The 14530-nt window shown below is 43.3% G+C and overlaps 1 protein-coding gene across 1 annotated transcript in view; it reads left to right on the plus strand.

The window, feature by feature from the left end:
* Positions 1-6034: 6034 nt before the first annotated feature.
* Positions 6035-14530, plus strand: part of DKK2 (dickkopf WNT signaling pathway inhibitor 2) — a 106065-nt gene continuing 97569 nt past the window's right edge. Inside the window, exon 1 of the mRNA XM_062198902.1 lies at positions 6035-6244. Within this exon, the coding sequence (XP_062054886.1) occupies positions 6035-6244 (210 nt within the window). The remainder of the gene's footprint in view (positions 6245-14530) is intronic.

Raw genomic sequence — 14530 nt, forward strand, 5'->3', positions numbered from 1 at the left:
TTGTTCTTATTGACTCAAAGTGACCATTATTTAAGGTAATTTCTTTGGTTTCAGCCACAAATGTAGAAGTATTGCCCATATGTGCCTTATTATTAACATGTGCATTTAAATTCCAAGCAAAGAAAAGACTTTAGGGGATGTCAATCCTTTATATTTCATAGTCACATGATTTCAAGCGAGCTTGGAAGTTCTAGGTATCTTGTGAGACTATGTTCTAATTCTGGCGGAATTCTGAATCCAGTGAAAACAAAGGAAGCCTCAGAACTGTGACTCTTAAGAGGGAGTAGAGGCAGATTTCTGTGGCAAGTAGGCTGCAAACCTCCCCCAGGGCTAAGAACCCAACTTGGTCATCTCTGTGTCCACAGAGCCCCGAACTCAATAAGTGCGCAGTGAATGCATGAACAGCTGCTCAGCAGACTGCCATCTGAAGTACTCACTAGTGTGGGAGAGATGAAATGATGAACAATGGTAAAGAGCAGTACAGAAGAGGAAGACAACAAGGTGTACAATTAGCTTATGGTTGGAGTTAAGTATTCAGAAAGAAACCAAGATGCTGCTCAGAAAGTTGTGGCTTTTCTACTGAACCAGAATGACCCACAGCTAGAGGAGCAGAGAGGAGAGGGAATGTACAATCAAAGGGGAATGTCCATAGAGGCACTTTTTTCTGGACAAGATGCCCTGTCATCACATCTGAACAGTCTCGTTAACACTCTAATTATGTTATTTCAAGTGGCATAAAAATCAACTTTCAAATTCAAATATAAAACTGTGTTACCATACTTAGGAAAACACACAAGAGAAAAACACATGTCGGGTTATGAAAGTAATCCAAAGGATTATGTTTATTGGCATTATGCAAGCATCTCTACTTGTCTACCTATGGTTTGTATGTGTCTGTTTCTTTTTTCAAACAGTTGTCCAGAAAACGTGATCGTGAATGAAATTAGCTTTGCGACTATTTGAGCTAATGCTGTATGTTTCAGGGTTTGATTCCATATGTGTGGTTTTCTTTCTAATTAATACTATTATTTATTTTCATTTTATTGGGGAGAGAGAGAGAGAGAGAGAGAGAGAGAGAGAGAGGTATTTTATTTCTGATTTGCTTCTCACATACCCACAAAAGCCTGGGCGGAACAAAGTTGAAGTCAGGAGCCTGGAACTCACTAGGGGTCTCCCATGCAGATACCAGCTGCCTAAACTCACAAGCCATAATTTTTTGCCTCCCAGAGTGCGCATTAACATAAAGTGGAGCTCAGGGAGGAACCCCAGCATTCCAAAATGGTATGCAGGTGTCCCTCGCAGATTCATCCTGCAAGACCCGCACTGCTGGGGAGAACAGGGTGATGGTGTTCTTCCACAAGAAGCACTGGGCACAGGCTTCAGTGAACCTGTCCACTTTTATTAATGACCACATACACTTTTTAAGGGCAGGCAGAAGGGCATAACTAATTCAGGGCAATACTAACTCTATAGGACAGAACTGACACTGGCTCCAATATGCCTCTCCAATCAGCTTGAAGGTCACATAGCTAGGGTAGCTTTCCAGGTGGGCCTGGGCCCCATCTCGGGAGCAGTTTACCTGATTGGCAGAAGGCAGGGGTAATTGGCAGAAGAGGGGAAATGTGCCTAAGGCTGCCACCACCTGCCATTAGTCAGGCTAGCTGCATGGGCTAGGCAGGAAAACTCACAGGATCACTCACAGTATCTCAACTGCCCAACTCCAATATGGAAGAATATTTGTGCCAAGAAGTTTCATGTGAACTTTAAGTATTCATAAAAGTTTGCTTTGGGGCTTGGAGAGTATTGTGTGAGGATCTGAAGAATCTCTGTATCATGCTTCTTGGAGTGAGGGGTTTCTTGAGCATGAATGCATTGCACTTTACATTTCTTTTCTGTTAAGTTGTACACATGAAGATTTCAGCCTATGGATGTGGGTAGGATTTTGGTTGCAGGTAAAGGAAAAGGGAATGATGCAGAAACAGATGAAATGTGTGCAATTTTTTTCTTGTCTCATTTGAATTTTTTTCAGCATGTGGTTTATATCTATATCCTTCAGAGTAAATAGTGGGGCAATTTGTTGCCTACATATCCAGTTGTATTTTCTATTTTCCTTTTTCTTTAAAATATCATTCAAAAATATCTTAACCAGTAAATTTTCAACTCCACTTTCTCTGTATCTGTAATGTTTCTTTTTTTATTTATTTATTTTTTATTTTTGACAGGCAGAGTGGACAGTGAGAGAGAGAGAGAGACAGAGAGAAAGGTCTTCCTTTGCCGTTGGTTCACCCTCCAATGGCCGCCGCGACCGGTGCGCTGCAGCTGGCGCACCGCGCTGATCCGAAGGCAGGAGCCAGGTGCTTCCCCTGGTCTCCCATGGGGTGCAGGGCCCAAGAACCTGGGCCATCCTCCACTGCACTTCCTGGCCATAGCAGAGAGCTGGCCTGGAAGAGGGGCAACTGGGACAGAATCCGGTGCCCTGACCGGGACTAGAACCCGGTGTGCCAGCGCCGCTAGGCAGAGGATTAGCCTGTTGAGTCACGGCGCCGGCTTGTAATGTTTCTTGATTGACACATCAGAATGAGGCAAAAGATATAACCTTTTTGTAAGGTCTAAAGGCTGAATCCCAAGTGTTTATTTATAGAGTCCAGATCAGTTTCCTTGCCTTCCACTAATGCCTAAAATGCCTCACCTTTCCTTATAAACTTACAAGTCATTTCTGCTCATGTGTGTGTGTGTACATAATTATGGCATACATATAATTATATATTACCTATATATTATACATGTAAATTTGTAGTGGCAAGGTCGATTAACATGAGATTTACTCTCGTACATCTTTCCATGTATAAACCATTATTGTTGACAATAGGTACAATGTTCTAGAGCATAACTCTAGATTTCTACAGTTTATGTTTATCCAAAACCTTTAAAAATAACTTTTATTGAAAAGAACAGAATTGAAAATTATTTTATGAGAGAGAAAGAGATAGAGACAGTGAACCCACTCCCTCCTGGTTCCCTCCCTGAATGCCCATAGTGGCATGGACTGAGCCAGTCTGAGAGCCCTGAGAGTTAGGAATGCAATCCGAACTTCCACATGGCGGCAGGGCCACAGCTGCTTCCGTGATCATTGCTGCTTCCCAGTTTGCGTATCAGCAGGAAGCTGGGATTTAGAGTAGAGCAAGAATCTGAACCAGGTGCTACAGTAGGGGACTCAGGGGTCTTAACCAAGGGGTTTAACTGCTAAGCCAAATAAATATCTGCTTTCTGACTCACACTTTGTACCTGTTGATATAGCAACTTCCCATTCATTCCTCCCCCAGCCCCATTCTTTAATTCTCGAAGTCTGACTACTTTATATTTTAAATACTCCAAGTAAGTGGAATCATGCAGTACTGGTTAGCTTATCTTATCCAGCATGCCGCCTTTAAGGGTCATACATGTTATTATTCCTCGGCATAATTTGTTATAAGTGGATGTAAAGCCTGTTATGATGAGAAACCTTGAGGGCGGGGGTTGTGGTGGGTTGAGCCACTGCTTGCATCCCATATTGCAGTTCTAGTTTGGGTCCTGGCTACTCTGCTTCTCATTCAGCTCCCTGGTAATGAGATAGGCAAGCAGAGGTGGCCCAAATATCTGAGTTCCTGCCTCCCACATGGGAGATTTGGGTGGAGTTCTTACCTCCTGGCTTTGGTGTCGCTCAGCCCTAGCTACTGTGGCCATTTGGGGAGTGAACCAGCAGATGGAAGAAATTTCCTTCTCTCTCTCCCCGACTCTCAAACTCTATCACTCTTTCGAATCAATCAACCAATCCTTTTTAAAAGTATGAAAATGTCCATCCTAATGCATTCCAAAGATAAAATACATCCGAGGATTCGTTGAATTTTAGTTCCTGCCTACTTGTGTATGAAAACAAAACAAAGCAAATCTTTCCCAGAATGAGCAGTTTCAAGACAGTTTTACAGGTAAGAACAGAAAGACGGCAAAACTGGAGCTGTCTCGGAAAAACAGGCTCTAAATCCACGCTTAGAACCCAGCGTTGTTTGGGGAAAAGTAAAGAGGTCACTAGTATTTTCATTTAGCAACAAGTTACATTTGCGCTCCTGGACATGCTGGTGTATCACATGATCAGGTGTGAACTCTGCGGACTGGAAGTCTGAAAACTTCTGAAAGTATATTGCTGATATCCTCGCCCCGCTGCGGTCCTTATCTATTCCAAGTCGTGGCTCAACGCATTGACTTCACTACTCCAGTACATGAATGTCTGTGAAGAAAAAAAAAAAAAAATGCGCCTTTCCAGCATTGCCTCGCGTTGCTTTGGAAGTCAGAGCTCTTCTCTCCCGCGCTTCTGCGCCTGCTTTAGCGGCTGTCACTGGCGCCCCCAAGCGCCGCGAGCCCGCGCAACCCAGTTCTTGCAACCGCCTTCCACCTTCGCAGAAGGGAGTCGGACCTGGGGAGCCTGCGCGGCTGACAGGAAAGGCTTCCCTTAGAATTCCCTGGGGCCAGGAAGCAGGGAGAGCCTAAGAAGGCAGGACCTCACATCTACATGCCCCCGTTCGTTCCAGTACGGCATTTCCTCTTTGCAAAGAGGGCAGTTGCCTGGCATGGTAAAGATGCCCAATGGAGCTATGAGATCCAAGCCCTCGGAGCGCACCCAAGGGCACCTCCTTCCTGGCAATGCTTCGGAGACAAAGACATACCCTAGGTGTGTGGTGGGGCTAGGGGTGGAGAAGGATGAGATGGAAAAGACCCAGAGAATCGGCTCGCTCACTTTCTCCTTTTGCCCATCTTTCCCCAAAGCTTCTATGCGGAACAGTCAGGCACCCTTAGGTTGCCTTCACTGCGTTGCCTTCACGCCCTCGCCGGGAGGCACACGCAGAAAGCTACACTAAGTCTCAGATGCTCATTTCTCCAAAGCATATAGCGGACTTCTCCAGGGCTCCTCACCGAAGCAGGGGCGCAGGACGGATGGCAGGACCAAGGCAGAGCGGCGGCGGTCACACTGGGGCAGTGCGCCCCTATCCAGCTCCACTTTGGTCCTCGGATGCTTGCCAAAGGCCCCTCTACTCCTGGGAGCTGTGGACAGGAATTGGGAGTCCCCCACCTCTGCATTGTCCCTCTGGAGGTGAATCCCATTTTTCCATTCCTTTCGGAGTGGAGGAAGAGTGGGAGGGGGAGCAAGGGAAGAAGCAGGCGGGGGAGCTGGGAAGGAGAGGAGGGGGCGGGAGCGTGGCGGGTGAGAGAAACGTTTTCACTCTTTGTCACTGTTGAATTGGGGGCGGAGGAAAAAACCCACGGAGAGAAGCTATAAAAAGCAAGGAGGGCGGGGGGTGGGGGAGGAGAGAGCAAGAGCCCGCGCCGGGCGCAAGTCCGCTCCCAGGGCATCGCCGCGTCGCCGGCAGCGCACGGCTGCCCCGTGTGAACCAGGGGACAGCGCTTCGCGGCGACTGTGAGAGCGCGCGGTCAGCGCGGCTCGCCTCGCGACTCCAGGGTCGGGTACCGAGGAGGCTCCCGTCCCCAATTTGCCGCTCCTGCAACCTTGAAAAAGGAGGACTTGTGTCATGCAAAAGTTGAAAATAAGGGTAGGAAAAGAGAGGAGAGAAAAGTAACTGAGACCGAAGGAGAAGGGAGTGGTGCGGATCTCCTGTTCAATTAAGAGGAGCCTAGAGGCGCGGTGATCCGAGCCGGAGCACGGAGGTGCGCAGCGAGGAGCGACGCAAGCGGCGCGATTCGCCGGCTGGGTCTTCTTGCACCTTGGGTCACGCCTCCTTGGCGAGAAGGCGCCTCGCCTTTGATTGCTTCCAGTTACTGCAGAACTTCCTGCCCTGGTGGAGAAGCGGGTCTCGCTCGCTCCTGGCCTGAGGCTTGAGACTGAGTTCCCAGGGTCCTGAATCCCCGCACCAGGAAGGGTTGGGAGAACCAGTGTCTGCCAGCCCTCGCTCCCCAAGCGAGGGGCCCCGTGTTGGGGTCGTCCCTGCCCTTGAATCCGCATCCTTCTGAGCTTTGCGCCTCCCCGGGAACCCCTCGCCCGGAGATGGCCGGCAAGGACTCGTCCCGCTGCCTACTCCTACTGGCCGCGGTGCTGATGGTGGAGAGCTCACAGCTTGGCAACTCGCGGGCCAAACTCAACTCCATCAAGTCCTCTCTGGGCGGGGAGACGCCTGCCCAGGCAGCCAATCGATCTGCGGGCATTTACCAAGGACTGGCTTTCGGCGGCAGTAAGAAGGGCAAAAACCTGGGGCAGGTAGGAAAACCCTCCCAATACACTCCTCAGCCAGGAGAGCTAGGGACCTGCGCTCTTGGGCGCACCCTTTGCCCTGGCGCCCCGCAGTCTCGGGAGCACAGCCCCAGGTGGGGCGCGCGCGGCCGCTGGGGAGGGGATCCCTGCAGCTGGGTGTGTGCGGGCAAGGGTGCCTGGGTGGCTGCCGGTCCTGCACTGCACGGAAAGGGCGGGTTAGTGCTGGCTCTCACCTGGGCTTTGGGGCAGGGGCACGTCTTGAGGGCGAGTGCGTTCCCGTGGCGGAAAGCGGCTAGGACAGTTCTTCCACAAAACGCGAAGATGCGGCCGATGGAGATGTTAACTTCAGCTAACACAGAGTGACTATTCCATCCCAGGGACTGCTCTAAGCGTCTTACGTGTTCCCACGTTTAATCTCCCCAACGCCCTACACTGGGCGCTTTCTCATTCTGCAAAGAAAGTAACGGAGGCACGCAGAAATTAGTGGCCCCGGCGAAGGGTCAGTGGCCGAGCGAGACTTTAGTGTGGATAGGGTCGGTCCAGGTCCTGGCGACCGTTATATTTTACTATTTGGAGGGGATATTTACTCCTTCTCAGGTTTTCCTCTCCCAAGCACATTCTCCCTTCGAAGTAGAGACACAGAAAACCACTCCAACAGACGCGCAGTTCTTATTTCTGTAGAAATGTAAATTAGTCTTCCACGAGGAAGCCAAATAATGTGGTGACAACGACAGTGACAGTATCCTAGGCACAGGTGATACAGCAGGGACGCTTTTTGCGAGGCGCAACTTTCCGCAGCCGTCTCTTATTGTCACGCAGGCAGATAGACTGACGGTCGCTTGCAAAGAGTTGCACAAACGCGCACACCAGAGCCAGGAGCGCGCGCTCTGGGCACCTACTGCAGGCTATTCGCCGCGACCAGGAGAGGGGGCTCTGCGGGCATTGGGAATCGCGACAGCACCATCTTCCGCTCCTTTGGGGGGCAGCCCGAAGCGAAAGCACCTCGCATCCCACAAGTGTCAGCCCACTGTGGTGGCCCGTGCTCCCAGATCCGGAATTCTTTGTGTGTGTCTCTGTGTGCTTTTCTTCAGAGGAGCCTGAGGCTGAGAGTCTGAGGGCTCTCAACGTCTTGCGCCATCCCTGCCCACAGCGCTGGCAACAGGGAGCAGGTTGACAGCGAGGGCCAGTCCTGGAGAGAGCGGGAGGAAGACTCAGGCCCGAGCTCGGCCCCCTACTGCCCTCTCATGGGGACAGTTTTGCTAATTTTGCAGTTCGAGAAAGCTTCCCAGGGCTTTGAAATGTCATCTCATAGGATTGCGAAATCTGTAATTAGAGGATTTTTTTTTTTGAGGTTTTCAAGAAAAATTAACTACATATGCGTGCATTGCACGTCCTGCGGACAGATGCACCTGCCTCTGAGCTTGTGTGACCGCTTCACCCTCTTTGCCTGTCCCTAAGAGACGTCCAGACATAGTCTGTAGCAGTGTGACAAGCAGGCTTTTCGCAGCCCATCATGATATGGGGTAAGGGTTAGCGAGAATGGGCTTTCTCAGTTCAAATCCTAAGAATTTTTTTTAAATGCTATTGACTTCAAAAGCCATGTTATCCACTTAACAGTCTTACTGTGCAGCCTGCCAAGGACACAGGGAACCCCATGATCTTTCTAGGTTTCATTAGGTTCTAATCCATGCTTGACCTGGAGCTTTCTGTATCTGTCACACCACTGCACCCAGACACCTGATGGTCCTCGGTCAGATTATCAGTTATGTAAGCCCTGTCTCCAGCCATGGCCTTGCAGAGTAGACTGAGGGATATTTCTCAAAGCCTGCTTTAGGCTTTGCTAGTATACCAGCATTTAAACAGGTGCAAGTATGTATATTTATTTTACTACCTCTTCAAATATCTACTGAAGTATGCTTTTTAAAGAGTTTGCAACTCTGCTTGCATCACCTCAAACTGAAGATACATTTATTAAGAAATGAATTGAATTTCTGATATTACCTGTATAATTTAGCAGTTTTATGGGATATGTTTCCATCTATGTAAGTAACTATAATACCAGGTCCTTAAGGTTTAACCTTAGGTTTGTGAGAAAAGTGCAACATATTGGAGACAACGGTAAAACAAAATGAAATGCGTGGTTGAATGCAGGAGGACAGCTGGTTAATGAGAGGATCATATTTTGGATATTCTGGCTTCTCACTTGTTTAGCAGTGAATCTAAAATGTGTACTATTGTAAGGAAACAAGTAGTAAAAACATCTCTTTGAAGCAAGAAAAGGAACTCTGAATAATTATGGGTTTCTTTATCTTCCTTATTCCGCTAGTTAAGTGGTCACTGAAATTCTCAATATTCTTATTTTCCAAGGCAGGATGGAAAATAGAAAGACTACTCAAGAAGAAAGCTATCACTTCCTTTTACAGAGAAATTTCTAGAAGTGTAGCTGAGCTGAATTTTTATCCATCACAGTAGGAAAATGCAATTGAAATGATTGGAAGTGAAGTACCAACTGGTCAAAGTGGCTAAGGATGCAATGTCCTTCAGATGCCTAATGTGTTTGATTTTCCCCCACCTCTTATCTTGATTGAAGATATTAAAATATCCCACCTTTCAGAGATATAGGATAAGAGACTGCAGGATGCAACTTCAAATAGATGCATGAAAAACTTACTTTTTATTAAATAAAAATTTAGTAATTGTCTATTTTAATTTTCAAAATAGAAATTTAAATACAATTTTATTGTCCTTGCAGAAGCAATTGTTGAAATAATTTAATCATTCATTAATCTACAAAGTGAAAATTAGACTAAACGGGTTCCAAGGTTTTCTCGATTCGACCTAGCCTGATTTCATGTGAAGAGAAACATACTTATCTGTAGGAATTCTACTTGTTTTATAGGCAAGGTAGAGTGTTAATAACATCACTCTAGAGAGTGTGCTCTTGAATGCTAGGACAGATTTAGAGGGCCCAGAGAGAAAACTCTGTGTGCTGGAGGTATTAACCATTCTGATTCTTAGGTTGGCTTTCAAAGACACAACTATGGCTCAGGATGGAAACTGACGTGGAAATTTGAGAGTGGTGATATTCAGTTGTTTGATACAGAATTAGCAAAAATTTTTGCTGAGTTATTCACCATGATGTTTTAATTTGGCTTTATATTTGCAACTATTGCAGATCAGTTTTAAAAGGTGGCCCATGTGTATCTATGGGGTAAATTAAATTGCACGACCATCACTAATATATATGTATACTTCAGTTCCCAAGGACACTGTTGCAAATGTCTGCAATTAAAAGCAATTTTAAACACAACCTTCAACATCCTGTGGATAAATGTATTTCAATTGAGTGTGCCTTTGCTAGCATGTCTCTGGAGTTTGAAGTATCAATTTTCATTTGCCACCTTGAAAACAAATTTAAAAAACCCAGCAATTAAAATAAATTTTTATTTACTATTCACTGTTTTTGTGTAAATGAGAAACATTTAGATTTGTGTTTGTAATTCTTTGTTATTCTTTACTTCTTTGTCATTTTTAGATTAGCAGATTTTCATTTGAATGCAATGCTGTAGTATTTTCAAAATTTTTAAGTGATAGGACATGGCAAATAATTGTATTTTAAAGTAGACAAGCTTCTTGGAAGGTGTCTCTAAAAAGACACTCAAACCTGCTTATCATCAATGCAGATTCATGGTTTTCTAATATAAGGCGGGCACTTATTTTAGAGGACAGGGGTTTGGATGTAGTCAGGTTTTGTGAAAAGAGTACTTGAAATACAATGAGTCAGAAGCTTGAGGGAGTGGGTTTGAGAGTACTAAAATTTGTGGACTGAATTTTTTTTAATAAAAATGCTCTATTTGTACATAGGAACATCCATGAAAGTGCTCACTGAAATAAATTATAACTTTATTTTCTGCAGAGTATTTTTTTATTTTTTAAATTATCCATCACTTTTTATTTATTTATTTATTTTTGGTAAACCCCCAACCTAACCTTCCAAATGAGAGTGAACAATCCACTACTTTCTCTGGACATTAACTGGTGCCTAACATAATCAGGAATGCAAACCATTTTTTGGATGAAGTTTTCCAAATAATTTAAAAGATTTTGAAACAATTTACATGACAATTCCTTTCCTTTCACTATGAATCATAAAGGATTGACAATTGATATAAGTGAAAGGTTACCTCATGAATAACAAGATCAGTATTTTAATGATAGGCTAAGTTTGAGCATTCAGCATTTTATTTTCATCCTCTACTAGAGAGCGCAAGAGGACAAGTTTGCTTAAACTCACTGCAGCTGTGACTCTGACCCTGCCATATTCTTTATGTCCCCTCTGTACAAACTTTTGCCTCCTCTCTTCCTTCCCAGGATGTCTCAAGCAGTACAGCTTTTAGAGTACATAATGCAACGGCGTTAAAGTGTGGTTGGCATGTTCTGTTCTAAGACAATATTGGCGCTTCCTCTTCTTTTTTCTGCACTGTCATTTTGCTGCACATTAAAAATATTCTATCAAATTTTCTTGGAAATTTATATATATTTGCCATTTTCAGATTCAGGCTGTTCATCCTTTGGCATTGAGGCGACATCAAAATGAATTACAATCTTATTTTTACCCATGACTCCCTAACTCCCAGTTAAAGTTGTTTTATTGAGTTATACTGCTAGTCACTTGTAATCATCTATAAAAAGGAGATAAACCTGCTTCTTGTTATTTATCTGACCATTGAAAAGACTTATGGGATACTTATACTTTATTTTCTGCAGGGTATCTTTTTATTTTTGAAATTATCCATCACTTTTTATTTATTTGTTTATTTTTGGTAAAACCCCAACCTAACCTTCCAAATGAGAGTGAATAATCCACTACCTTCTCTGGACATTAACTGGTGCTTAACATAATCAGGAATGCAAAACCCAAAAGGAAATAAGATAAATCATAATTAATAGATTCACTTTTGTGTTGTATATCTTTGCTTTAAGATTACCTAGAAAGATTAATTATGAATGCAAAAAAATAGTATTGCTGGTTAAGGTTAGCTAAGGTCAATTTTCTTTTCCTCATCTTTCTGTTCTTGCCAGGAACAAGGGGAGAATGTCATATTTTTCTCTTAGTTTTTGTTATATTAGGACAGATATAAACTGCTCTCACTAACAAAGAGATGAATTGATACAAAATTTGGAGGAATTTTTTTTTGTAATAGGAACAGGTCTCTACAGTAAGTCACCATCAATTATTTAAAATAGGGGCTTCTCAATGTGTCTCTCGTGTTTGTAACTTTGTTTTTTTTTTTTTTTTTTTTTTTTTGCCAACTTTGGGTTCAAACTAGTGGCGGAAAGGCCATGAATAATACCAACTTTGGTACATAGAACAGATATAATGTAAAAATTTCATAGCCATACATTTACTTTCTCTACTCTGTCTAAAATAAATATAAAATTAGTGAGCAAATAAGTACATTAAATGGCAAAATTAATCAAAACATCACAATAGAAGGAAGAAACTTCTCAAAATGGACTATCTGTCCAAATTTTTCCTAAGAGATATTTAGCTCTCCATGTTATATTTTATCATGTAGAATAAGAATGTTCTTTCTTCTGGGGACTGGAAGATTTGAGTGATCATCATATTTCCTTAAACTGGCTTGCAAGGAGTTATGGCATACGTTGAATTATAGTAAGAGCAACCATTGTTTTTGATTATTCATCCTCTGCCAGAGCACAACTCCTAAAGCTCCAATTGCATTAACTCTTCATCCTTGAGGCAGCCTTGTGAAGCAAGTCCTAATGTAACCCTTATAGTTTATAAATGATGGAATAGTTTCTAAATGACAAAAACTTAATTTCGCAAGACCCGGAGAGATTATACAATTTGTACAAGTTATGTTGCAGTTAAGTGGAGAAAGCTAATTTCCAAATCTTAGCAATCTAAGGATTAGCTCTGTATACTGAACCACTAGGCTATGCTGTTACCATTTGCTAAACTTATGCTGGGCTAAAGGGGAATGTGGGCTCTTCTTTACTCTTTTGTATTTTCTAATGCTCTGAGTGTAACCCTAGTTTCATTAAATCCACAGTAAAAGCCCAAACCCTCTATTGCTGCCAACTGCTACTCTGAGCATCCCAAAGTATGTCTGTACTTCGTGGATATAAAAGCAAGCATCCTGTACATCCCTTTTGTCTCTGCTTCTCCTTGCTTCCCTACCATGGACACATATCTGTTATCAAGGGAAACACAGACGCTCCTCTTTTTTACTACTCTTTCTCATTAAATAATAATGTTGCCCCAAGTAGAAGGGGATGTTGGATGAACCCTATCTCCTCCTCTTCTCATGTAACCATCCCCCTGGATCTGAGTGTACCAGGACAGCAGTGAGGCAAAGGCATCTCAATGGCTCCTCTACAATGGTTTCAGGTTGGTTCTCCTGGCATCACTTGTACCCTGAAAAGATGGTGAAAACTGTGTAGGTTTTGAATTTATTACTTTAGGGTTTCCTTTACCTTTGACATCTCCTATCTTCTTTTCAAAGAATCAGATGATCTGCTTCAGGTTGTAGCTGCACAGTTTTCAGTCATGTTCCAAATTCCAGCACACCATTGACTAACTTAATGTCTTTCTCCAGTCCTTTTGCTTTACTTTTTAATCTGTACAATGGGGTTAGCAACAACAATAGCAACCATAATAGTAACAACACCTGAGTTTTTGGGTGACAGTGAGATACATGGAATGACACTTATAAAAAGATAGAACAGATAGAACAGTGCACTGAATTATCATGCTGACATCATTGTCACAGTTGCTATTATAGAAATAAAGACAATCAAGTGCTGATGCATCAAATGAGAAGTGACTGCTTAATCTCCCCCACCAAATGGGATGCAGTGACTAAATTAATGCACACAAAGTCCATGAAAAAAACAAATGAACTCAATTATGCTAAGGTTAAGAATTGTAAAACCAAACAAGGCAAAATAGCCTTACACACATACATGCTGTCACATTTCTCATTTTGAATGTTAACATTAGAAGGGATGACAAGTCAGTGTTGTATAGAATAAATCTAGCACTTAAATGAGAAAACGATGAAATTATGGAAAGTACAGAGAAACAAGGTTAGCAGACATTAAAACAAAATCACAATAAATGAAGGCAATAGGAACCTAATAACTGAACAACCTGGTAGAGCCTGCTGCCAACAACATTAATTTGATAATTTGAGTAAGACTGCCCCTGTGAATTTAAGACTTGACACTTTTTGCACACTGTCTGGGCCTACATGGCTTACTGGGAATTTGGAAGGCCAAATCTTTGATGGTCAGCTGTCTTTTTTTTTTTTAAAAGCAGAGTTAGACAGTGAGAGAGAGAGACAGAGAGAAAGGTCTTCCTTCCATTCGTTCACCCTCCAAATGGCCGCTAAGGCCAGTGCGCTGTGCCGATCTGAAGCCAGGAGCCAGGTGCTTTCTCCTGGTCTCCCATGCGGGTGCAGGGCCCAAGCACTTGGGCCATCCTCTACTGCCCACCTGGGCCACAGAAGAGAGCTGGACTGGAAGAGGAGCAACCAGGACAGAACCGGCGCCCCAACCGGGACTAGAAACCAGAGTACCGGCACTGCAGGCAGAGGATTAGCCAAGTGAGCCGCAGCGCCGGCCTAGCTGTCTTTTCTAGGAGGACTCAGAAATTGGGAGCTGATTATTTGTATTCAGTTCTCTTTACTTTTGTATTTTATTTATTTTGAGTAATTTTTTGTGATTCCAGTAAATTGGAAATATTTCAATATAATATTTAATAAATACTTTAATATTAAATTAGGACTGAAATCCATCTTATAGAAGCATGTGATAAATGTCTTTTAATATATTAAAAACTATTTGCCATCAGTCTTTCTATCTGGTAATAGACCAAAAAAACCTCATCCAAATGGCAGGGCAAAGGGAAAAATTACTTAAAATCACCTGAAATTATAGTCAAATTGAAATAATGGTTTTCATTTGCTCATTCTAACTTCACTTCATCTTAACCCTTTGGAAATTTGTCTTAGCAGGCATTGTGTTCATCTCTTGCAGTACAAATTCTTTTCTCCAGAAATCATTCCCTATACTCTACAGGCTGTTGTATATTCATTATACCTATTTTACTCCTTTGATTCTCAAATACTGTGTGATTTTTGTTTTCTCCTCTTGCTTATTTTTTTTCCTTCGCTGATTCCTCCTCAACCATCCCTAACATCATGGGCATTTACTCAGTCTCTCTCCACAGGCTCCTTTATTTCTTGTGTACTTCTCTGCTTGACA

This window comes from Lepus europaeus, chromosome 8 (assembly GCF_033115175.1).
Source record: "Lepus europaeus isolate LE1 chromosome 8, mLepTim1.pri, whole genome shotgun sequence".
NCBI lineage: Eukaryota > Metazoa > Chordata > Mammalia > Lagomorpha > Leporidae > Lepus > Lepus europaeus.